Below are 21,047 nucleotides of genomic sequence, written 5' to 3'. Positions count from 1 at the left end.
CCTGGTGGTGCCCTTCCGTCAATTCCTTTAAGTTTCAGTCTTGCGACCATACTCCCCCCGGAACCCAAAGCCTTTGATTTCTCACAAGGTGCCGAAGGAGTCGTACGATTGACGTCCTCCGATCCCTAGGCGGCATCGTTTATGGTTGGAACTACGACGGTATCTAATCGTCTTCGAGCCTCCAACTTTCGTTCCTGATTAATGAAAACATCCTTGGCAAATGCTTTCGCACGCGTTCGTCTTTCATAAATCCAAGAATTTCACCTCTGACAATTCAATACGAATGCCCCCGACTGTCCCTATTAATCATTACCTCGGTCCCCAAAACCAACAAAACAAGACCGAAAAGGTCCTCTTCCGTTATTCCATGCTAATCTATTCAAGCTTGACCGCCTGCTTTGAACACTCTAATTTACTCAAAGTAAAGGTCTCCAGTCGTCGGCACGCGCAATTAAGAGCACGCCGACTCCTCGAGAAGAAGACCGACTCGACCAGTGACACGCCGTCAAGCGGACCGATCGAGTCGGCCTGAAATCCAACTACGAGCTTTTTAACTGCAACAACTTTAATATACGCTATTGGAGCTGGAATTACCGCGGCTGCTGGCACCAGACTTGCCCTCCAATTGTTCCTCGTTAACGGATTTAAATTGGACTCATTCCAATTACGAGACTTGAAAAAGCCCCGTATTGTTATTTATTGTCACTACCTCCCCGTGTCGGGATTGGGTAATTTGCGCGCCTGCTGCCTTCCTTGGATGTGGTAGCCGTTTCTCAGGCTCCCTCTCCGGAATCGAACCCTAATTCTCCGTCACCCGTTGCAACCATGGTAGGCCAATACCCTACCATCGAAAGTTGATAGGGCAGAATCTTGAATGATCCGGCGCCGGCGCAAAGGCCGTGCGCTCCAAACAGTTACTATGAATCGTCCGAAACGGGACCGAAATCCCGATTGGTTTTGAATCTAATAAAATACAACCCTTCCGCAAAAGTCGGGCATCGACGCATGTATTAGCTCTAGAATTACCACGGGTATCCAAGTGGTAAGAGACCATCAAATAAACTAAAACTGATTTAATGAGCCATTCGCAGTTTCGCCGTATAAGAACGCTTATACTTAGACATGCATGGCTTAATCTTTGAGACAAGCATATGACTACTGGCAGGATCAACCAGGTAACTGCCTTTCGAAGCACAGTGTGCGCCGTCGCTCGACGGACGATCCGGAGATCCGCCCGTCGTGCGAGGCATTCGCACCCATAACACAGTTTCACTCGATCGTCGAAGATCCACGATCGAACGACGCGAGATTCAAACACTTTCTGCCGCCTTTTCTCTGACTATCCTGCATCGAGACGTCGGCGACGAGGCCTGCGTCTGCGATGCGCGATGACACGCTCCACTCGCGTGGTGCAGTGTCGTCGGATTGCCTGATATTGTTTCACACAATCACGCGTATTCACGCGCCCCTTCGACTCACGATCGTCAGACTCTCGTGCTGCGCGAGAATCGTAGCGATTGCACGCGGACAGCTGAGACGCCTGCACTCTTTCCACTGTCTATCGGTACGGATTCGGAGCAGCGTCAGTATTACCACTGATCAAGACTGCTCGCGATCGGTACTGATACTCGGGTCAAATCGGATATCATTAATCGGTATTTCCATTTCCAGAGAGTAGTACCCCCTTACTATATGCCAAAAAAACGGGGTTTTGTCCTTAATGACTTCGACGCTACGGCGTGTAGGGCAATCGCTCGAAAATACGAATGCCATCTTTAAAAACACGTTTTCTGCATAGCAACAATACATCGAAATTTGTAATTGAATTTTTGCAACCAACCGGAAGCGATTAACTTAATTACACCGCCGTTTTCGTCGAATAAACGGACCTCGATAGTTCCTTTTTAAAAATTTTGGGAACGCCTACTATTGAGGTGCAAGTGTCTTCATACCCTGTCCGTTGCTAAGCTCGCCTACGCAATCTCCTCCCCTTTTGATGACGTCTGGGTGACGTCACTGACCACTAACAACTTAAACGTGACCTGGACGTGTTATAGAGCAATATCGATTCTGACGTCACTAATGTGATTATTCGCAACTGCCCCGCCTAGGAATTAGGCAACGCGTGCCAACGCCCTAATTAGTTCCGCAGTCGAAAACTCCACATTTTCTGTGATTCGAATACACTGAACTTGTCAGTCAATGCAATAGACTTCGATCTGTTCAGAAAATTTCGTTCCAGGAGCTATTTCAGCGAAGCTACAACGTTTTTTCGACTTTTTACAACATTCCGGCGACCGTTTCTATGTCGATCGCTAGTCCCTCATTCTCTACTTCTATTTGCAAAGGCGTTCGTTATCCTAAGACGTCTCGACGTGCTCTATTCGCAGTGACCTTGCATACACACCTATTGGGCGTGGGACACCTCCACAAATGAGCGCACGAGACGTCGACGCAGCGAGACTGCAAAATTTCTTTTTGCTAAAACTCCACTCCACAGCTCGTGGAAGGCAGTGCAAAATGACAGCAAGAATACCTATCTATTGGAGTTGCCGTGAAATCTCTTCGCCCCTTCCTTTCTTGTCCGCAAGTAACCGCGAGTTTCTATGCGCAATTGGCGCGATACCGTAGCGCCTGGCGCGCCTACTGTTAAGTTGGACATAGGCTCCAGACGCGGTCAAAAAGTGTCTCTGCATACCGGGACTTCAACTATACAACACCAAGGATACTACCGCGCACTGCCTGCTGCTATCCTGCGCAGATTTGACTTTTCTAAAAAGTCCCGTTTTTTTTGATATTTCGCAACTTCTACCTTCTAGTCATGTTACAAACGACTATTCTACTTCGCTGAAGCACCCAAGAGGTCTGTACGTGCTCTAGTCGCGGTGACCTTGCATACACGCCTATTAGGCGTGGGACACCTCCACAAATGAGCGCACGAGACGTCGACGCAGCGAGGCTACCAAACTTTTTTTGGCTAAAACTCCACTTCACAGCTCGTGGAAGGCAGTGCAAAATGACAGCAAGAATACCTATCTATTGGAGTTGCCGTGAAATCTCTTCGCCCCTTCCTTTCTTGTCCGCAAGTAACCGCGAGTTTCTATGCGCAATTGGCGCGATACCGTAGCGCCTGGCGCGCCCACTGTTAAGTTGGACATTGGCTCCAGACGCGGTCAAAAAGTGTCTCTGCATACCGGGACTTCAACTATACAACACCAAGGATACTACCGCGCACTGCCTGCTGCTAACCTGCGCAGATTTAACTTTTCTAACCAGTCCCGTTTTTTTGATATTTCGCGAATTCTACCTTCTAATGAAGTTAAGAACGACTATTCTACTTCACAGAGCAGCAAAGACGTCTCGACGTGCTCTATTCGCAGTGACCTTGCATACACGCCTATTAGGCGTGGGACACCTCCACAAATGAGCGCACGAGACGTCGACGCATCGAGACTACCAAACTTTTGTTTTTCTAAAACTCCACTCCACAGCTCGTGGTAAGCAGTGCAAAATGAGAGCAAGAAGACCTATCTATTGGAGCTGCCGTGAAACCTCTTCGCCCGTTCCCGCAAGTAACCGCGACTTGCTATGCTCTGCTATCCGAAACCGCAGCGCCTGGCGCGCCCAATCTGAGTTTGGACAGCTCCAAACTAGTTTTACCACCAGTCTCTGCATATACCGACAATGTCTCAACTGCCTGCTACTAGCCTGCGCAGATTGACCTTTCTATGCAGTCTCGTGTTTTCGATGTTTTGCAGTTTTTACCTTCTAGTTAGGTCACGAACAACTATTCTACTTCACGGACGCAGCGCAGATGAGAAACACTTCGTTGCGATATCGCACCTTTTCGGAGCCTCGTAGGCAGTTCGTTCTGACTGCGATTGATTCTTACCTTGTTTCAAAGCGCTTTGGCTAAATTTGGAGTCGTGGAAGTGGCGACCCAGGGTTCGAGTCGACAGTTCTGGGTTCGACCATAGATTCGACCGCCGGAGTTGCGCTGCCTTTCCACCATCGCCAAGAAGCGAAGGACGGCTTTTGTGGGCACGGTTTGCGTCCTGTCGGCAGAGTTGTTACGTACTTAGTGCCCGTTGGTCGACAGAGGCGCGTCTGCATGTTTCCCACGAGTGGAACGTGAAGCCACGCCCGCAATGGAAGGCGCAGCAGTTAATTCTTCTGTGGAAAATCGCCGCCGAAGTGAGAAGACGTCGTGCGGAAGCTGTAAGTGGGAAAACGCCTTCAATTTATTCGCAGACTTTCTACACGTCTGGCTGCGAATATAAGCTTTGCGCGAGATTGTATCTGTATGGGGATGGGGTGGGAAACTTTCAAAAGGGAATCATCTCTCGCTGTTTTTTGTTGTGATGAGAGAGGGGGAGTATGATGCCCTTTTTTTGCCTTGGTCCTTTCAACAATAACTGACTCTGGTCCTCATGGATCAAACATATGGTTGGATACATTTAGACCCGATCCCACGTTGTCGTCGTCGTTTTCAAAGGAGTGGGTGTGTGCAATCCGTGTGTGCGTGTGCTGAGAAGTTTTGAGGCAAATGCCTTGACTCTGCACTAGGTCTACACCCGAATAGGTTACTAATAATAAATACGTCGCGTACAGACTAGTTAGCCAATTGACAACTAGTAGTAGAACTTACGGTACTGCCGCTAAGTCAGAACAATAGAAGGCACTGGACGTGGCGTGATTGTCACGTTGTCAGTGATTCCGATTTTCCTTGACTGCTACGAGTTTCAGGCTGAGTTTCGGGTTTCTGCTCTGTAGATGTAATATCTACCACCGTTTCTGCAACTTCGTTGGAAACGTTGATGCTGGTCCGGATACTCTGGAGCAAACCCCCAAAAAGGCTTGCTATTCGGGCGTAATTAACGCCATGGATTTTTGCCAAATGTCTTACACAAACGACGAGTGCTGCAGTCGCCCCGAGAGAGACAATCAAACAGGCACTGATGATGGTCACAATTATCCACGATACTCCTTCTTCAGGTTGAACTTTAGGCGAAGGCTTTTCTGCTCCTACACATTGAGTTATGTATAAGGATCTAAGCAACATTGTAAGTGCACTTACGGTAAAAAAGACAAGGTTGAAACTGAACCGGGTCGCCCAGCGCGAGATTACCAACCGGCGTGGCCCGACACGTGCCGTTGTGAAAACACCCTTCGCTGCACTCTACGGTAACGACAAACAAACCTATTTCCGTCTTCTCGGCTTCTACATTCCACTTTGAGCAGAAAGAGCACTGCACTTCAAGCTTTACAGTTTGATCATACTCGTTGCCTTTGCACGCCCTCAACTCAGTGACTGCAGGCTCCACTGGCTCCATTTTAGTTAGACAGGCGCGCTCTACAAATCCAGTATACTGTGAGCACCATAAAACGAAGGACCATATCATACCGAAATATGTCACTTCCACATAATAGACAGTTTCTCCGTCAAAGAAGTACTTCTGACTTCCGCTTCCGTCGCGATTGTAGTTGATGAGAAACTTCGGCTGTTCTTTCACTTTCTCTACGTCATGGTCAGACGACTTAGCCGTAGAATCTCCAAACAGCGCCATCGTATCGATAGTGTAAACCTTGTCGCGTAGATAAAGTTTACGTTCAGTATCGTCTAGAACAGGAATGCAGTCGCTGTGAACTAAAGATTGCGGGCTGTGATAGAAACTTTCTTACTGCGTATTTCGAAGTAGACAGTCTTCGTTTCAGCCCCTAGACGACAGTCTACGAATCCCATAGTTCCAACAGGAACGTTAGTGATATCTATATCTTTTTTGACGCTGTAGTAGTGACCGTGACCGTCGTGAGTGAAACAGTCAGTCGAGTGTATAGCGCGGGGAAACGCTTCGTTTCCGAGTAATTTTCCCTCAAACGACAGCTTTGATGTCAAAGCGATCATTTCAAGGGGATCAGTCTCAATCTGACATACGAATACGATTGAGTAGACAAAGCGAGGTTTAACTACAAGGAGAGGTTCATCCATTCTTCCGTTTACCGCCTGTAAGGACTCATCATTATGGTATTGCCGAAAAATTGAAAGTTTAGCAGCTAAACGCAGAGAGAAATCCCATACAGAAACGAACGATACCGGCTACACATACAGGTTTTGGCGGGGCCTGCTAGGCACTTAGGAGCGGATATTGTTCCCTGTCCGGATGTGGGGACAGGCGTCAACCTCATCCCTTCAGTACTTCTCACAAACATCCATATGGCGATGACGATGACACAAATCTATAAAAAGGCCAGAAAACAGATGAACTAAGATTCTAAAAGTTTGCGCGAAATGTTATTACCATGACTCGGAGAACAGAACGCGAAGGACAAGTGCAGTTATAGGTGTGATTAGTTCTTCTCGAGCAAACCAGCCAGCATCAAAGCGCGTGTGCATACAGTACACAAACAACTGCGCAATAGGCCTCCCGCCCTTCTCATTAATTCGGTATAATGCGTGGGATTCGTTGTTTTCACATCCTTTGCCAGGTAACTCCCAGACAGCATTCCCCTAAAAGGACGATACCGTTAGGCTCGTGGACAGACAACTCCCTCCGAACAAACCGCGAAATGCACATTTGGTTCATTTGGTGTAAAGTGTCCAGCGTTGCCTACATAAGCATATGCTTTACGTCAGAAAAAGCTGTCGCTGAACAATCATCAGTCGACAGTCTGACAGCTATCGGTAAGTACATAGCACTGTAGTCCGGTAGATGCATTTCCCGAGCCAAATTCATCCCTGCGGCTCCCTAATAATAAATAAGGTGAGAAGGAGTATGAAGATAGCGCCAAGCGTCATAAACGCTTGTTTAGCGCACAAACTCGCATGCAAACCACTGGTTTTCAAGTCGGTTTAATTCAAATTCAGTTCCCTTTCAAAGAGAAGCGTTGGTATGTGCGATGATAATAATCGAAGTCCCCTACGTCCCCACGCCCGAGTCCCCATGCAGTTCGCCGTATTCACTTAGTAGTCTGACGCACAACGAATTGTCATATCTTTTAATAGAAGCAAATAACGACGTCACAGTACGAACTGTTCGAAAATACGCGAAGCTCACGCTCATCTGCCCTGGGCAGCCGACAGAGTGGCGAAAAAACGATGCGCCGTTACGAGCGTCTAATAAACTGTTCCTGCGCCACAGCAGTGCCGTACTCGAGATACCGAAGGTCAACAAAAGTGACGAGGGTGCGTACGAGTGTCTAGACTCCAAAAACCAGACACTGGCCGAATTCGCAGTGCAGATAGTGGGTGAGTACAGTAACCCCTGCGGTTTCTGCATTTTTGTGTAGATTGAAACGTATAAACAGGGGCTGTTGCAGCCGTCGTTATGCCGCGGCACGCCGACGCGGAAGATGGGGTTCAAGTCGGAAATAAGATCGAGTTGGAATGCATTCACACGGGGTCTATCACTGCCCACTGGTACAAAGACGGCTCTCTATTGACCTATTCGCCGCGGCAGGGAAAGTCGTACATACAGAAAGGAAACTACTCTATAGCACAAATTGTCATCTCCAACGTGCAACCAAGTGACGCTGGCTCGTACTACTGCGTGCTGCCAGCGAGTGATGTACACTCTAGTAATTCGTACGTGCTGCGCGTAAACTCTCCACCTCTGCTGTTGTCCCCTGCGTTTCGATTTATATCTGACTATGCTCTGTCAAAACATGTAGTGCGCTGCGATGTACGAGGGAATCCCAAACCGGTCGTCGAGTGGTACCGAGAAAATCCTCACGGTCTGTCAGCAGTCGCGTTCAATAAGTCAACGTTGGTACTGATAGTTTCACAAAACAGTAAAGGTGTCTACCTGTGCGTTGCCAAGAATGATTTCGGCTCGGTTAATTCGACTTTGGCTGTCAAATTGCAAGGTACATGCTTGTATATATAGCATATGCATTCCGCTAGCGTTTTGGGTTTAGAGTCAAAAAAAACAAAACGCGTTCCCAAGGAACAGCATTGCACGACGATGACACATTCTACAATTCTCATTTTCGACTACACGCCTTTCTACGAAAACTTTAAAAAATTGACTATCTTTAGATGGAAAAAAGACAATAGATCACTATTATCTCAACAACAGCGCTATTCTTATGAGACAAGCGCTGCTGAAGGAATCATCGCCCTACTTATCACGGGCGTATCTGTTTCCGATAGCGGAATGTACGCGTGCGAAGCAGAGGACAGCGTAGGCAGTACGTTGCAAGCGTCACTAAAACTTGAAGTGTCTATGACAGTTCAAGTCGGGTCCATTGCATTCAACGAGACCTGCAACGGCCATCAAGCCGTCGTATGCAGTACCAACAGTACAAAAGGTGCCAAGAACACAGGAAAGAAAGCAGAAATATCGGGGAGACTATCTATCACAATCGCTGTCATATTAATAATTGCACAAGCAATGAACCACAATTTTTGACTTCAATTCGTCAAATTTCTGTTTTTAATGTCTACACTCTTTCATGTCGTATCCGTCGTAACCAACGTAGGAGTAATCGAGCGCACGTGCTATTTCACGACTACTATTCATATCTTGGTCAACAACGAGACAAAGAAGACCTCTAAGACAAAACTCTGTGCGCTCCAACGCTAACTCTTTCCGTCTCGTTTTCTACACCGCGTTCACTGTCCCCCATGCCAGCCCTACTCAAACTCTTTCTCGCGAGCACGGTCGTGATCGCTAGTGCCGTTTCAGGTACAAACAATACGTTTCAAGAGTGGCTACGCGCTCCAAACGCACATCCACAGCGTACTACTACTGTAGTGCGTACTCGTAACAAGTACACACTGCAGGGCGGTACGGAAAAGGGACTAATAACTGCACAGAAGAAACAGTAGTATCATACGAGCGTAGGCCGCACGTCAGCGAACGCTCACAAAACTACAAAAGCACGTACAACGAGAGATCCGAGGATTTCTCTTCCGTTGCAGGTGAAATTAAACTCGTCGGCTACCCTTTCCGGAAACAAGTTTTTCCTGGAGCAAACATCGAGCTTCTCTGCCCTCATACAAGGCACTTACATTCAATCGTTTGGAAAAAAGACGGCCAAATTTTGCCGGGATCAAAGAAAAACGTAGCTATTAGGAATGGCAGAGTCCTTCAAATCAAGGACGTCGAAACCGTTCGCGACAGTGGCACGTACAAATGCTTTCATGGGAACACATATGCAGGCGAAAAGCAAATCGCCATAGCAGGTACAGACTCTTACGTGGTGTTACTTCAAACTCGGGGTATGCACGCAAACGTTTAGTTCCTACTCTGTCTGCGGAATCGGTTGACCCCGTTGTCGAGGGCTCTAGGGTAGAAATCGTGTGCAGGGGAAATGCAGAACGCGTCGAATGGTATCACGGTGCACGCCGAGCATTTTTCCCAAACGAGAAGAAAAACGGCAAATTTGTTATGAAAATTCAGCCTGTCACTAACGATCACAATGGGGTTTACACGTGCAAAGGGAGATATTTTCGAACGACAAAAACGGAAGAAGCGAGCGTGAAAGTGATCGTGCGTAGCAAACCGACTGCCAGCGTTAATATTGTCGAGCCGACAAAAGGAAAACTGACGTTGGGAAAAAAAGTTACGTTAGAGTGCAAGGTGACTGGGAATCCGAATCCCGCAGTCACCTGGCTTTTCAGACGCTCAAAGGAAAATCAAACTCTTTTAACGAATAGTATAAAAGTGCAACTCAACACGCTGCAACCGCAACACGAAGGCAACTATTGCTGCAATGCCGTCAATACTGTGGGACAAGCCTACGAGTGCATTGAAATAAGCATAGAAGGCGAGTCAATGCGCAAGTGTGTATATGCGTACATGTATATATATGACGAATCTTTAATTCAGCAGAGCCAGACCCGACTAAACATCGACCCGTCGTAGGGGGCCTCGTCGAATTCTCCTGCACATTTACTCCAACAGGTGACCGTAGTCCTCATGTTAGTCTGTTTAAAAAGGAATCGGAAGTCTCGCACGAGCGTTTTATACCACAAAAACCACTAGGATTGCCATTGGTTTACATTAGAGTAGAAAACGTTACTCTAAATCATAGTGGAATATATACGACAACAGTGAGAACGGGCAACCAAAGTGAATTCCTCGGCCACTGCAAACATAACGTCGATGTCATGGGTACAGAGCACCACGTTTGATTATCAGAGACGTGCAGTGCGTTTACGTGTAGGACCCCCAAGCCCACCGTTAAACGTCCGTGTCGTGGCTCATCCGACCAACGGTAGTATTTCAGTCAGTTGGTCACACCCGGCATTAATTGGCCCCTGGGAGCCTGTCGTCGGTTACAACGTCACCGTGACGTCGTACTTGAGAACAGACCGGGGCGGTTTAGAAGTAAGCTCTATTGAAGTAAGGCACAAGGGTGTGACAGGACTTGAAGTCGGCTTTACGGGCGTGTGCACCAAAACGTCTCTCTCTACTGTCCGTGTGCAAGCTCGTAACCAGTATGGAACAAGTCGAATTGCTTTTGCTATGCCAGTCGAGAATGGGTGAGAAGAAAAAGTACTATACTGTATTTATGTCTCGCCAATTTGTTTATAGGATAGCCGACGTTTCTCGCACGAAAAGGTGCGTTATGAACGATTATCCCGTTCTTAAGATGTGTTTTGTCAAGGCAAACTGCACTTGCAAGCAAGTCAGAAATGCCAAAACAAATTTCCAAATGCTATGTCTTCCTTCCCTCGTTGTATAGAAACGAAGAACGACAAATTCGACATTGCTCGATTTAGTCCGGAAGGAGTTTATCAGTATTATGCCGACAAAGCTTCAATCGGAATTTATGAGACAGGCAGCATATTTACGCTCATTTCGGGGAGACGATATGTGCGCAAATATGATGCACTTCACCCTAATCCCAGAAATGAGTGAAAGCGACAATCTCTTCTATCTGGCCAAAGAGCTCGCCAAAGAGCAACGCCTTATTGGCGCTTGCTTTTACAGAGCAGGGGCCTACGTGTTTCCACGCTCCAACTACCACGCAATTTCTTATCTGTGCTCGCCAATCAGTAAGCTATTTCTACATTTTAAATGTCTACTCTCTTTGATTCAATTCGTCACAGAAGTGGCAGGAAATTTTTGCAAGAAAAGCCAGTGCTAGAAAATTAGCTCCGTCTACTGTATGTGCGATTAGCAGTGTGCAGATGTAGGCACGTTCAGTGTCAGTGAGACTTCTATATAGCAACTATGTGGAGCGTATTATTTCGTACCTGAAAATTTTTGAAGCAGACAGGAGTAGAGAAGTTCCGCTACAGCTGTCTCCGAGAGCAGTTCGCCAAAATGCTGTCGTGCCAGTCTACGCAGAACTTAGTGCGAGAAAGCATCATTATTAGACTAGTCCATTACTCATGTCTTCATCTGTATCGAGGCTGTCTCTATGATTAAACTGACTAAGCGCGCCTTCAAGGCGTTCGAATGTGGCAAAAGGAAGGTCTTAAGCGAGAAACTAGCGAGAAAAGACTTCTACGAATGAAGCCCGGATATTTAAACGTCCCGGACAGCCAATGTACACAAAGCGCCCTAAAAAGCCTGGACGGCAGCCTGGATGGCCTGGACTGAGTCCTCGAAGGGAATGCTGATGCTTTGAATGCTCAAACATTCTCTCAGGCACCCTAATGCGTTTTAAGACAGTGGTTGAAAGGATAATGTTTGAGCGTTGTGCCACTTACGCCACGGCGCGCACTCCGTACTTGAACGCACTTTGGCTACAGCGAGTTCAGCAATCGCTTTCACTGTATATGACCGAGCACACTAACTTCTGTAGCCCCTAAGCAAGATCTCTGATTCTGAACACACACCTCTAGCATCATATATTTTATTTTATTGCTGTCGCCAAAATTCACCCCATAGATTAGGCATGCCTCGCCCATACTGGCAAAATCGTCTCGGATATTGGATACTGCGGATAGCGTTCTCAAGTCCCCATTTAATTATAACCTAATTAGACATGGCTATATATAAGGTCAGCCAACGTCGTGCGCTTAGTCATTCTGTCAGGTCTTTCGGAAATTCCGCGATGATCGCCTCGTTGGTACTCACCTGCATCAACACACTAATGATAGCATTGATCATTCGCTATTCACCTGTGTATTTGCAAATGCTAGAAGGAGAGGTAGCGACTTCAGCAGGTATGAAATACATGTATAAAGTCTGTTTGTCAGCCTGAGAGGTTTCTGCTATATAACTTCCTTGTAACGGTTAAATCAGCCTGAGATGGCAACTTTATGAAACGCCAAATTTAAAATATAAATGCTAACGTTATTCATACGTTGCTAATTTGAACTTTTTTAAAAATCTTAGGAGAGGACTAGAGTCCCTCCCACGCGCAATCACGTCGCTCACGCGCAGCATGTGTGCTGGCAAATACCGTCTGTTAACCGAACGTCTGTCTGATGAACTAATTTCTAGAAAAGATCTCCGCTGAACTGTTCTTAGTACACCCGAGATCGACATTGAGAAATATTGCAACACCACTGAATGCGAAACTGAGGCTGATCTGCCCACTGCAAACAATAGGCACCAGCGTGTGGGAGTGGAGGAAGGACGGCGAAACGATCAAAAGCTCTCATAGAGTCACTACACACTACGATAATCTCGAACTTGAGATTTTGACTGTCGTCAAAGACGACGAAGGAAATTACACCTGCATCGATTCTGATTTATTCGTCGTGGGAACGTATGACGTCAGCGTCGCAGGTGAGCTTATCTTTCCCCGCAAAAACGTCATGATCCTACGCTTTGGTTTGGCACAGGAACAATCGCCGCCAGGGTTGTGGCGCCCCACGAAGGTGGCGACGATGTCGTAGCAGGAGACGACATCAAATTGGAGTGCATCTTCGAAGGATCCGTCGATGCCGTTTGGTACAAAGACGGATTCCCGCTGAAGCACTCCAATCGCCAGATGACGCTACTCATTGTAGAGGCTGACCACAACACAGCCAGACTTACCATTGCAGACGTGCAACCCAGTGATGCGGGAAACTATAGCTGCGTCCTGACAAATAACGTTCATTCGAATAATTCGTACAGTCTGCGAGTTGCTACGTCTCCAATCCTTCTTTCTCCTGCACTGCAGTACATATCTGACTATGCAGGGTCAACACACATTGTACAGTGCAAAGTAGGCGGGTATCCGTCGCCATACGTCAAGTGGTACAAGAAGAATCGTAAAGAGCAACTAGTGCCAATCGAAAAATCGGCACAAGATCTTGTATTAGTACTTTCTAGGAAAAGTCAAGGTTTATACGTCTGTGTTGGTCAAAATGACCTGGGCTCTGCTAACTCAACTCTGACTGTCAGTCTCCAAGGTTTGTGTTTCAATGCACGGGACTACTAAGTCAATAAATAGGTTTCGCCTATAGAATCGGTCAAGAGAAAGTCTTCTAGCAGAGACGAATCTGCTCTCACACATAACGCGCCCGATTCAACAATTTTAGTTTTTGACTTCACTGCCGTTCAGTTTACAGCTTTGAACAAAATAGAGTGGAAAAAGGACAGGCAAATCTTAGAAGTTGGATCCCACAAATTCTTCTACGAAATAAACTTGTCCGGTCTAGTGACGCTTTTCATCTCTAAAATCTCAGCTGCAGACAGCGGTATTTACACGTGCATTTTACACGATAACAAAGGCAACAGATTCGAAATTTCCCTCAAACTCGAAGTGAAAAGTAAGTTCAGTTAAAAGTAGATGGTAGAACACGTTGAATTTCGTAATCTAGAGTGGCCGGAAGAGCCAACAATTGTCGAGGCATCTGCAGTTTGCAATGAAGGACTGCTTGTCATTGCTAAAACAACAACAAACTGCCAAAACTGCAGATACGTCTTTGAACTACTAGCTTACGACACCAAAACAAAAAATGTTACCCTACACTCTACTAAAAAATCACGTGTCGGCATTTATTTGCGCGCAATCAAAAACATTTGCAACTTGTCGCATTGGGTGTGGAGAATAAGTGCCTGGGTGAAAAACCGATTGGGAAGAAGTCGAGTTAACTTTGCTAACGCGCCTGTTCAACTTCAAGCAAACGGTCAGTATAATGTTGAAGTGTACAGGCATGCAAAGACGAACGCGGCTTAATTAAACATGTACAGGTTCTATTATGTATCGATCTGCTAACGAAAGCAATTTCAAAAATCTCCAATTCGTGAGAGAGGCAAATTTTCAAGTTAGGATGACGTCAAAACAACAAGAGTGCTACAAGGATTTAGTTAGTTTTGTTAGATGACGTCCGCATCTGTTAATCCTCTGGGTTTTAGGATACGTTCAAACAAAATGTGTCAGACTTTATGGAAGAGGCGGTTAGAAAAGTGATTCCGAAAAACACTTTTACAAATCATCACCTCGAAGGAACGCTTTACTCCGCTAAAATCTCACCGAGACACCTGAATGCATTCTTGACATCAGAAAAGGCTCTATCTCAAGAGCTAACAGCTCAGAATCTTTCAATCGCGTCTTGTCATTACAGTGTCAGTTTAGACTGTGATCTCATCTATCTCAAAAACGTTTTCTCTACATGCAACAGTCAAGCGAACAGCGCGGCACAATACCCACTAGCAAGGGAAAGAACTGCAGTACTAGGGCTAACTGCGGTTCTCTGGAGAGCATTATCCTGAACACCACTGATTCATCACGGATACTACTATATTTCTAGTATCCGTGGATTTATCAACCACTGACAGCCAAACTACAGGAGTTTACCTATACCGGTACCCCTGTTTTTTTTGTATGCCCGTAACGCCTGTACCATGACGTTAAATTTGCGGTTCCATATTATGACACCATCGTTTATAATAATTAGACTACCCATTTATGGTAACTGAAACGAACTCAGCTGCGTTTCGATCTTTACTATTTCTACTATAATACAGATGCTGCTTCAGACACCCGCCATTTCCACTACAACTGCAGGTGTCTTAGTTAAAAACGATGGTCTAGAGCGTTTTCGGTCAGGGCTCTCACCTCTAGACTGATAGAGCGATTACCTTCTCAGGCTTCTGCTGTGTACTGCATTGGGCCCTGGTTGTACGCTTTGATCCCGTGGAATTTCGCTAAAGCGCGCAATGCAATGTAGCCTAACGCGCGTGATGCAGAGTAAAATGTACAGCACGTATATTAGCCTAGGCGTCAATATGTTTCGGGATTAAGGTTTAAACCCAAAATTTATTTTTTCACGCTCTTGCGCGCTTTAGCGAGGGTCTTTAGGAAAGTTTCTCATAGAGCGGCGTTTATTAGAAGGCGGCTTTTATTAGAGTAAATACGGTAATTGGCAGAGTAAATAAACAAATACCGTTAGCGGAAAACGACGAGTTCTCAGCTAGAAGCGCTCTTTTTTTCGTCTGAAAGTTCTCTGTTTTCCATCATGCCTTGACTCAAACGACCTTCCAATTTTGACAGTCTGTCGTCGAGCACATCTCCTAAACGTGCTGGATCATATCTTTCTGAATTAGAAGATCGTCTAGAGCGGAGTTTAATAACTACTAGTAGAACTACTCCGACCACAACAACTGCAATCCCTAACACAGAGCCCAAGACTGGCCAAAGGTATCCTGAGCTCGACTGAGTCTCCACACGTTTAGCTAAATATGGCAAAGTTATCATCGTGCATGGCACTATTTGTTACGGTATCTTACTACAATTGCAAGGTAAAAACAAGGTCTCTCGGCCAATAGAACGTCGTCCATACGGAATAGCGGTGCACTGATAGCTGCGGTTCTTAGCACAAATGTTGTCACAAGTCTCCTGGCTTGTGACAATAAGCGGGTTCTCGTTGTCTGCTCTTGGCACTACTATCTGCTTGATCGTCCAATCAGGCACCGGACAATTTGCGTCAAGGCTTTGTAGGCTGTCTTCACCGTGAACAGTAAACGTTGTAGTAGTCGAATCCGTCCGCATTGCAATGACGTAAAGGCGTTCTGTAATAAATGTGTCAAGAACACAACTGTCAAACTTCGGAAGAACATACCGTAGTAAGTAACTTTGATGTCAAAAGTAAAATGAATTTCAGAGATTTTTGCCAGCAAGAGATAGGTATGATTCCCTGAACTGTTCCTGTTCGTATTAAAAATAAACGCACTTGCATTCAGTTGTTTTTCGCGAGGATAAAGGTCGGCATTTCTAAGCCCAAAAAGCGTTTCAACATTGAGAATGAAGCTCTTATCGTTTGGTTTGACTAGATGTATGGACGTTTCTAAATTAGGTAACTTTACATAGCAATTAGTAAAATAAGCAATAGATTGCTTTACCTATGATACTGAAATACATTTTCTTCTGAGCGACAACTGACTCGTTGCTTTTGAGCGTGCAAGTAAGCGCTCCATTCATCACTTTATTGAGATGAACGGTTTTCGTTAGGCCATAGTGCCCACCACCCAATTGCTTGGCTCTATTCTCATAGCAGCTAGTACGCGGACCAAGTTGAACTAGGCTTCCATCAACAGCTCTTGTGTCAAATGACATCGCGCTAGTCTGTACCGTGATTCCACTAGTCGCGTTGAGATAAACTGATGCGTAGCAAACAAATGTGAAAGGCGTTGCCTCATCGTGCGGCAAAATAACGGGGTTTTCTCGAGTGCCGGCGGCAAGTTCTGACTGGGGAGAAAGCATTTCAATGTTCAATTCAGCACGAGAATTTTCATTTTCAATAGCTGCAAAAATTTCAACAAAGTGATAAGGAATCAGTTATTTTATTTTGTACTGCGCCCCCGTGACTGTACATCTAAGAACAGCTTTGTCGACGTCACACTTGGGAGCGGTGTCTGTCCCCTGCCGTCCTCTCCCACTTGCCCGAACCAACGCCAACATGACGAAACTGGCAACCAAAGGGTCCACATCGATGACTCTCATCTATTCGTTACGCAAGAATGTTCCGTGGTTAGACACGCAAGGATTAACTACTTGCTAATATTCGTACCGGACGTGAATGACAGTATTGCCGCACTTTGACAACAGATACGCAATAGTTATGCGAATTTAGCAGGTGACAATCCAAATGTACCTGTTAAGAAGAGATTTTCTTTCTTTTGCCCTCTCTGTTTTTTCTCCAATCGTTCCCCTTTTGTTTTCCTCGTTGATATTCCAGATGATCGTGGGGGTAACCACGTTGACTCAGCGAACTGTGACGATTTTCTATTTCACGTTCACCAGCGTCACTGTCTGCTAGCTCTTAGCAGTAAGAGGGTAATCTTGTTGCCCCCGAGTACGCAAAAGCTGCCTCAATGAACTATAACCACCCTTACCCGTTGGAATTCGGATAGATCATCCTCGCTGCAATTGCTTTGCTGTGAACAGAGCTGCCAAAGCTCCTCAGAATGACTCGCTTTTCTTCGTCTCTAACAAAGCCGCGTGGGAGTTTAGCGAAACCGATGCACAACTTCAGGCTACGGTCTTCGAAATCTAAAGACGGCGGGCGCGATTATTCGGTTACAAAGATACCTATCGCGCGAAACGCTCATATATTTTTTTACTTCATGAATCGACGGACCATGGAGCGCGGTTACTGCGGTTAGGTGGAGTGGGGGAGCCCTATCGCGGTTCTCACCGAAACTATAACGTCCCACGCTTTGGCAGGACAACTTGCCGCCTGCGAAGTCAAATGACGCACAAAAACGTCAGGTTGAAGCCCACCCTGCTCGATGAGAAGCTTCTGGCGAGATATCCTCTGGGCACCTATGAGACAGAGCCTGAGAAAGTAAAGCGATCCCTCTCAGGAGCCAGACTTACATTATCATCAATGGCTATGGATTGTCGACGTGCAACCTAGATGAACAAAGCTCAGCCAGCTTGCACGTTTCCGTGCGCAAGGCCAAGCCGTCAACAAACGTTAGGCGAGAGATCGCTCAATTAGGACTCCGCACGCCACTAGTCATGCAGCTGTGACACAAATTGAGCCTCTTGCCCTGAGCCTCTTGTATGGAGAATAACCGCGTGCGCGAAAATCGCGGAGAACAGCGCTCAGTCGTCAGAGAACCGTCTAGAAAGGAAGTGGTTACTCAAAGTCATAGTTGTACTACACACACTGATTTGCAGATTTCACTCAAAATTGTTCTGCAGACTATTCATGAGACTGAAAGTTCTTTCACTAAACCTCTTTCGAAAGTTTCCAGCTGTACACCGATGAGTCAAACACGCTGACTAAAAACAACGCCAATATTTTTAGGCTGAGATCTTATGACTACTATTTAATTAACGTTCAACAGCACAGTAACTGCACAATAAATTCGTTTGCCATTTTCTGACCAGCACCCAACATATAAATGCACATGCTTTGCACATAACAGTCATCACATGCGCTTGATGCCCGCGTACGTGTTGATCACGGCGCACGTGCCAAGAAAGCCGCACACTCGGGCTTAGTGCCAATCGTCGCAATAGCACTCACTCAATTTGTGTTTGGACGTTTACAACAAAAGCAATCAAAGCTCTCCTTTAAAACCTCATACAACTAGTCATGCTGTCCCTGCTACAACTTTTACTTTTCAGTACATCCGTGATCAGTTTACGCCAAAGCGTTTCAGGTACAAGAGAACAGAGGCCTTATTCAATTAAAAAACGTATTCAGGCGATCTCGGCAAACTACAATAAAGCCATGTCTGCGCGTATACTGTACACTTTTGTAGTTTTCATGACGTACTACTGTGGGCCCACGATAATACTATTACATTGGGTGACACGCCCACACACTCATCATTCTTTCCTTAGCTGCGGCTACTATTCTTCTTCTTCATTACCCTCCCGACAAGATGATATTTCAAGGTTCAACCATCGACCTATTCTGCCCTCTTACATCAGGACCGATAGGCCCAACCGTTTGGAAAAAGACAGAGCAACCCGTTCCACGGTCAGCTAAAACACTACACGGAGGACTAACTCTTCGCATAGAAAGAGTCCAACCACGAGATGGGGGAACGTACCAGTGCTACCGCAGAAACGTAAGAGTCGGACAAAAGTACATTTCTATAAAAGGTACTCGTTTGCTTACTTAGCATTTTCGCCATTGATATTGTTTAGAGCCTCAGCTGTTGCTGGAACCAATCGCGCCTGTTATCGTTGGTGCTACTGTAAAGATTGTTTGCACCGGAAATGCAGAAAATGTTCAATGGCTTCATGAGCAAACACCCGTATTTTTTCGTAATCGCTACCTGGGTCGAGGCAAATTCGCCCTGGAGATTCCCTCAGTCAGATATTCCGACAGAGGTCTCTACACGTGCCGCGGTCATTACTTTCGCCTACCTACGTCGAAAGACGCCCAAGGGCGTCTCGTTGTTTTGACAAAACCAACCGTCAGTGTACCGCAGCCGCGCGAGTCTGCTACGCTGGGACAAAGGGTTGAAATAAAGTGTCAAGCGACAGGGGACCCAAGTCCTAATACCACGTGGCACTTTGAGAGCACGAGCGGAAACCGAGTCGTATCTACTACTAGTGTATTGCTGCTACACAGTTTACAGAACCACAACAAAGGGAACTACTGTTGTGAAGCGACAAATGCGGTAGGAAATGACAAGCGCTGCGTTCAAGTAGGCATACAAGGTCTTAATTGATGAGCAAAATTTATTAAAAGATTGTAAGACTGCTACTCTTCCTAGACCCTGAACCAGATAAACGCGTAGGGATTCTGGGAGAAGAGCTTCAGCTAAACTGCAGTTACACACCACCAGCGAAAACTGCCCATCAGCTGGCAACAAAACTCATTGTTAGACTACTGCAAAGTGGCAAAGACGTTACACTCTCTCGCGATCCCTTTATACTGACAAACGGTCCGTGGGCAGCGTATGTAACACTGAGCAACCTGACATTTGACCACAGTGGCATGTATGACATAACTGTACAAGTGGCCAACAAACAACAATACCTTGGCCACTGTAAGCACAGCATCCAAGTTATGGGTACAATAAAAATAAAAAGACCAATTCGTATTGCACATTTAGCTCATATTTTTACTATAGGGCCACCGAGTTTGCCAGGCAATGTTCGCGTCGCCGTTGTTAATGCAGGTATTTCAGTCACGTGGGAAAAACCAGGACTGTGCTCCTGCCGGCCCGTCAGCGGGTATCGCGTCACCGTAATGACGTATGCAAAAACGAGGCCGCACGGCAACCTTAAGGGAGATCCGAATGCAAGGCACGCAAATGTAACAGACGAACAGACTTCGCTACAGGCAACGTTTACAAACGTGTGCAACAAGGAGACCGTTTCTACAGTCCGGGTGCGTGCTTATAATCAGTATGGCGTTAGTCGCTATGCGTTCGGAAAACTAGATTCAAAACTCGAGTAAGACAATTGACGATGTTTCTTGTCATAATAACGGTCTTTATTACATTTCTGATTCAGTTCACGTCGCTTTTCTCGCACAACAACGTGTGTCTTAGATAGTCATCCCGTACTCGCTATGTGCCTTGTCAAGGAGAATTGCACTTGTAAACAAGTGAGTTATAAAGTGCAGTGTAGCTGACTGCAAACTTGAGTTTACATTATACAGGAAAGGAAAACGACGAATGCTACGTTACTGAACTTAGTACGGAAAAAGTTTACGGACATCATGCCGCCCAAACTAAAATCAGATTTTATGGCGCAACCAGCGTATTTGCGCACGTTCCGAGGAAATGACAGATGCGCAAATATGATGCACTTTACTGTAATCTCAGACACAGTTGAAACCGGTGAACTTTTTCACCTGGCTAAGCTGCTCATCAAAACAAATCATTTACTTATTGGTACTTGTACATATCGAGCAGACGCCCACTTGTTACAACAATATCACAACCAAGGAACTACCTTCTGGTGCTCGTCACTAAGTAAGTTCTCTCGTCGTCTTTTGTATGGCTAATAGTTCTATGGTAGAAACTGCTGGAAGTTTTTGCAAAAAAAGTCAATGCAAGATTAGATAACAGTGTACTGTAGTGTATGTAGACATCTACATCTGTATCATATAACGAACGTTTTCTCGATATACACTAGTGCGGTCTAAACCGTCGCGGCAGTCATGGAGGACACCGTTTTTACGTCATAGATCTCACTTGACGACAATCAACAGGTCCCTCAAAAGGAGCCCCGCGCTC

General features: G+C 46.0%; 5 protein-coding genes and 1 non-coding gene across 8 annotated transcripts in view; 3 read left to right on the top strand and 3 right to left on the bottom strand.

Annotated features, from left to right (window-relative positions):
• Positions 1-1,178, bottom strand: part of LOC136189717 (small subunit ribosomal RNA) — a 1,817-nt gene extending 639 nt beyond the window's left edge. Inside the window, exon 1 of the ribosomal RNA XR_010670440.1 lies at positions 1-1,178. This exon is cut by the window's left edge and continues 639 nt beyond it. This is a non-coding gene — a ribosomal RNA (small subunit ribosomal RNA).
• A 3,391-nt stretch (positions 1,179-4,569) lies between these two features.
• Positions 4,570-6,885, bottom strand: LOC136189123 (uncharacterized). 2 transcript variants are annotated; one of them, XM_065976964.1, is made up of 8 exons: positions 6,691-6,885; positions 6,562-6,608; positions 6,300-6,508; positions 6,108-6,237; positions 5,683-6,054; positions 5,405-5,620; positions 5,078-5,353; positions 4,570-5,025 (listed from the first exon to the last, which is right to left on the bottom strand). In XM_065976964.1, the coding sequence occupies exons 3-8, from the start codon at positions 6,300-6,302 to the stop codon at positions 4,700-4,702; spliced, it is 1,323 nt and encodes a 440-aa protein (XP_065833036.1). In that variant the 5' UTR covers positions 6,303-6,508; positions 6,562-6,608; positions 6,691-6,885; the 3' UTR covers positions 4,570-4,699. The 2 variants fall into 2 exon arrangements, with proteins under 2 accessions (XP_065833036.1, XP_065833038.1); XM_065976966.1 differs by having other exon boundaries at positions 6,574-6,608.
• Positions 6,886-8,775: 1,890 nt separating this feature from the next.
• Positions 8,776-11,258, top strand: LOC136189122 (contactin-5-like). Its single transcript, XM_065976963.1, has 7 exons — positions 8,776-9,184; positions 9,241-9,768; positions 9,831-10,115; positions 10,168-10,486; positions 10,539-10,632; positions 10,690-11,002; positions 11,057-11,258. The coding sequence occupies exons 2-7, from the start codon at positions 9,390-9,392 to the stop codon at positions 11,092-11,094; spliced, it is 1,428 nt and encodes a 475-aa protein (XP_065833035.1). The 5' UTR covers positions 8,776-9,184; positions 9,241-9,389; the 3' UTR covers positions 11,095-11,258.
• Positions 11,259-11,966: 708 nt separating this feature from the next.
• LOC136189119 (neural cell adhesion molecule 1-like) lies at positions 11,967-14,819 on the top strand. The gene is made up of 7 exons (XM_065976961.1): positions 11,967-12,121; positions 12,402-12,689; positions 12,746-13,300; positions 13,355-13,660; positions 13,712-14,020; positions 14,085-14,200; positions 14,250-14,819. Exons 1-7 carry the CDS (start codon positions 12,010-12,012, stop codon positions 14,604-14,606), a joined length of 2,043 nt encoding a protein of 680 aa, XP_065833033.1. The 5' UTR covers positions 11,967-12,009; the 3' UTR covers positions 14,607-14,819.
• A 398-nt stretch (positions 14,820-15,217) lies between these two features.
• Positions 15,218-18,193, bottom strand: LOC136189124 (uncharacterized). 2 transcript variants are annotated; one of them, XM_065976967.1, is made up of 11 exons: positions 18,009-18,193; positions 17,713-17,962; positions 17,531-17,658; positions 17,229-17,385; positions 16,988-17,154; positions 16,904-16,929; positions 16,707-16,836; positions 16,236-16,637; positions 15,956-16,180; positions 15,624-15,905; positions 15,218-15,569 (listed from the first exon to the last, which is right to left on the bottom strand). In XM_065976967.1, exons 7-11 carry the CDS (start codon positions 16,834-16,836, stop codon positions 15,304-15,306), a joined length of 1,305 nt encoding a protein of 434 aa, XP_065833039.1. In that variant the 5' UTR covers positions 16,904-16,929; positions 16,988-17,154; positions 17,229-17,385; positions 17,531-17,658; positions 17,713-17,962; positions 18,009-18,193; the 3' UTR covers positions 15,218-15,303. The 2 variants fall into 2 exon arrangements, with proteins under 2 accessions (XP_065833039.1, XP_065833040.1); XM_065976968.1 differs by lacking the exons at positions 17,713-17,962; positions 18,009-18,193 and having other exon boundaries at positions 16,988-17,385; positions 17,457-17,532.
• On the top strand, positions 16,774-20,944 carry LOC136189121 (netrin receptor DCC-like). Its single transcript, XM_065976962.1, has 8 exons — positions 16,774-18,506; positions 18,691-18,954; positions 19,000-19,518; positions 19,575-19,874; positions 19,935-20,259; positions 20,320-20,413; positions 20,468-20,783; positions 20,830-20,944. Exons 1-8 carry the CDS (start codon positions 18,440-18,442, stop codon positions 20,874-20,876), a joined length of 1,932 nt encoding a protein of 643 aa, XP_065833034.1. The 5' UTR covers positions 16,774-18,439; the 3' UTR covers positions 20,877-20,944.
• Positions 20,945-21,047: the final 103 nt, after the last annotated feature.

Source organism: Oscarella lobularis, chromosome 7, assembly GCF_947507565.1.
Source record: "Oscarella lobularis chromosome 7, ooOscLobu1.1, whole genome shotgun sequence".
NCBI lineage: Eukaryota > Metazoa > Porifera > Homoscleromorpha > Homosclerophorida > Oscarellidae > Oscarella > Oscarella lobularis.
Note: the sequence above shows the minus strand (reverse complement) of the source record. Positions and strands in the feature narration are given on the sequence as shown.

Excerpts from the sequence above, each read along its gene's own strand:
- LOC136189123 (XM_065976964.1), bottom strand. Across the intron at positions 6,055-6,107 it reads AGCAGGCCCCGCCAAAACCT|CTGCTAAACTTTCAATTTTT; the intron begins GTATGTGTAGCC and ends CTCTGCGTTTAG. Across the intron at positions 5,354-5,404 it reads TGTGGAAGTGACATATTTCG|AGCGCGCCTGTCTAACTAAA; the intron begins GTATGATATGGT and ends CTGGATTTGTAG.
- LOC136189122 (XM_065976963.1), top strand. The coding sequence starts at position 9,390 with ATGAAAATTCAGCCTGTCACTAACGATCACAATGGGGTTTACACGTGC. Across the intron at positions 10,116-10,167 it reads ACATAACGTCGATGTCATGG|GACCCCCAAGCCCACCGTTA; the intron begins GTACAGAGCACC and ends GTTTACGTGTAG. Across the intron at positions 10,633-10,689 it reads CAAACTGCACTTGCAAGCAA|AAACGAAGAACGACAAATTC; the intron begins GTCAGAAATGCC and ends CTCGTTGTATAG.
- LOC136189119 (XM_065976961.1), top strand. The coding sequence starts at position 12,010 with ATGATCGCCTCGTTGGTACTCACCTGCATCAACACACTAATGATAGCA. Across the intron at positions 12,122-12,401 it reads AGAGGTAGCGACTTCAGCAG|AAAAGATCTCCGCTGAACTG; the intron begins GTATGAAATACA and ends ACTAATTTCTAG. Across the intron at positions 13,301-13,354 it reads TCTGACTGTCAGTCTCCAAG|AATCGGTCAAGAGAAAGTCT; the intron begins GTTTGTGTTTCA and ends TTTCGCCTATAG.
- LOC136189124 (XM_065976967.1), bottom strand. The coding sequence starts at position 16,836 with ATGAGAGTCATCGATGTGGACCCTTTGGTTGCCAGTTTCGTCATGTTG. Across the intron at positions 16,638-16,706 it reads CGACAAAGCTGTTCTTAGAT|CTATTGAAAATGAAAATTCT; the intron begins GTACAGTCACGG and ends AAATTTTTGCAG. Across the intron at positions 15,570-15,623 it reads GTTTTTACCTTGCAATTGTA|CTAAACGTGTGGAGACTCAG; the intron begins GTAAGATACCGT and ends TGCCATATTTAG.
- LOC136189121 (XM_065976962.1), top strand. The coding sequence starts at position 18,440 with ATGCTGTCCCTGCTACAACTTTTACTTTTCAGTACATCCGTGATCAGT. Across the intron at positions 18,955-18,999 it reads AAAGTACATTTCTATAAAAG|AGCCTCAGCTGTTGCTGGAA; the intron begins GTACTCGTTTGC and ends GATATTGTTTAG. Across the intron at positions 19,519-19,574 it reads CGTTCAAGTAGGCATACAAG|ACCCTGAACCAGATAAACGC; the intron begins GTCTTAATTGAT and ends TACTCTTCCTAG.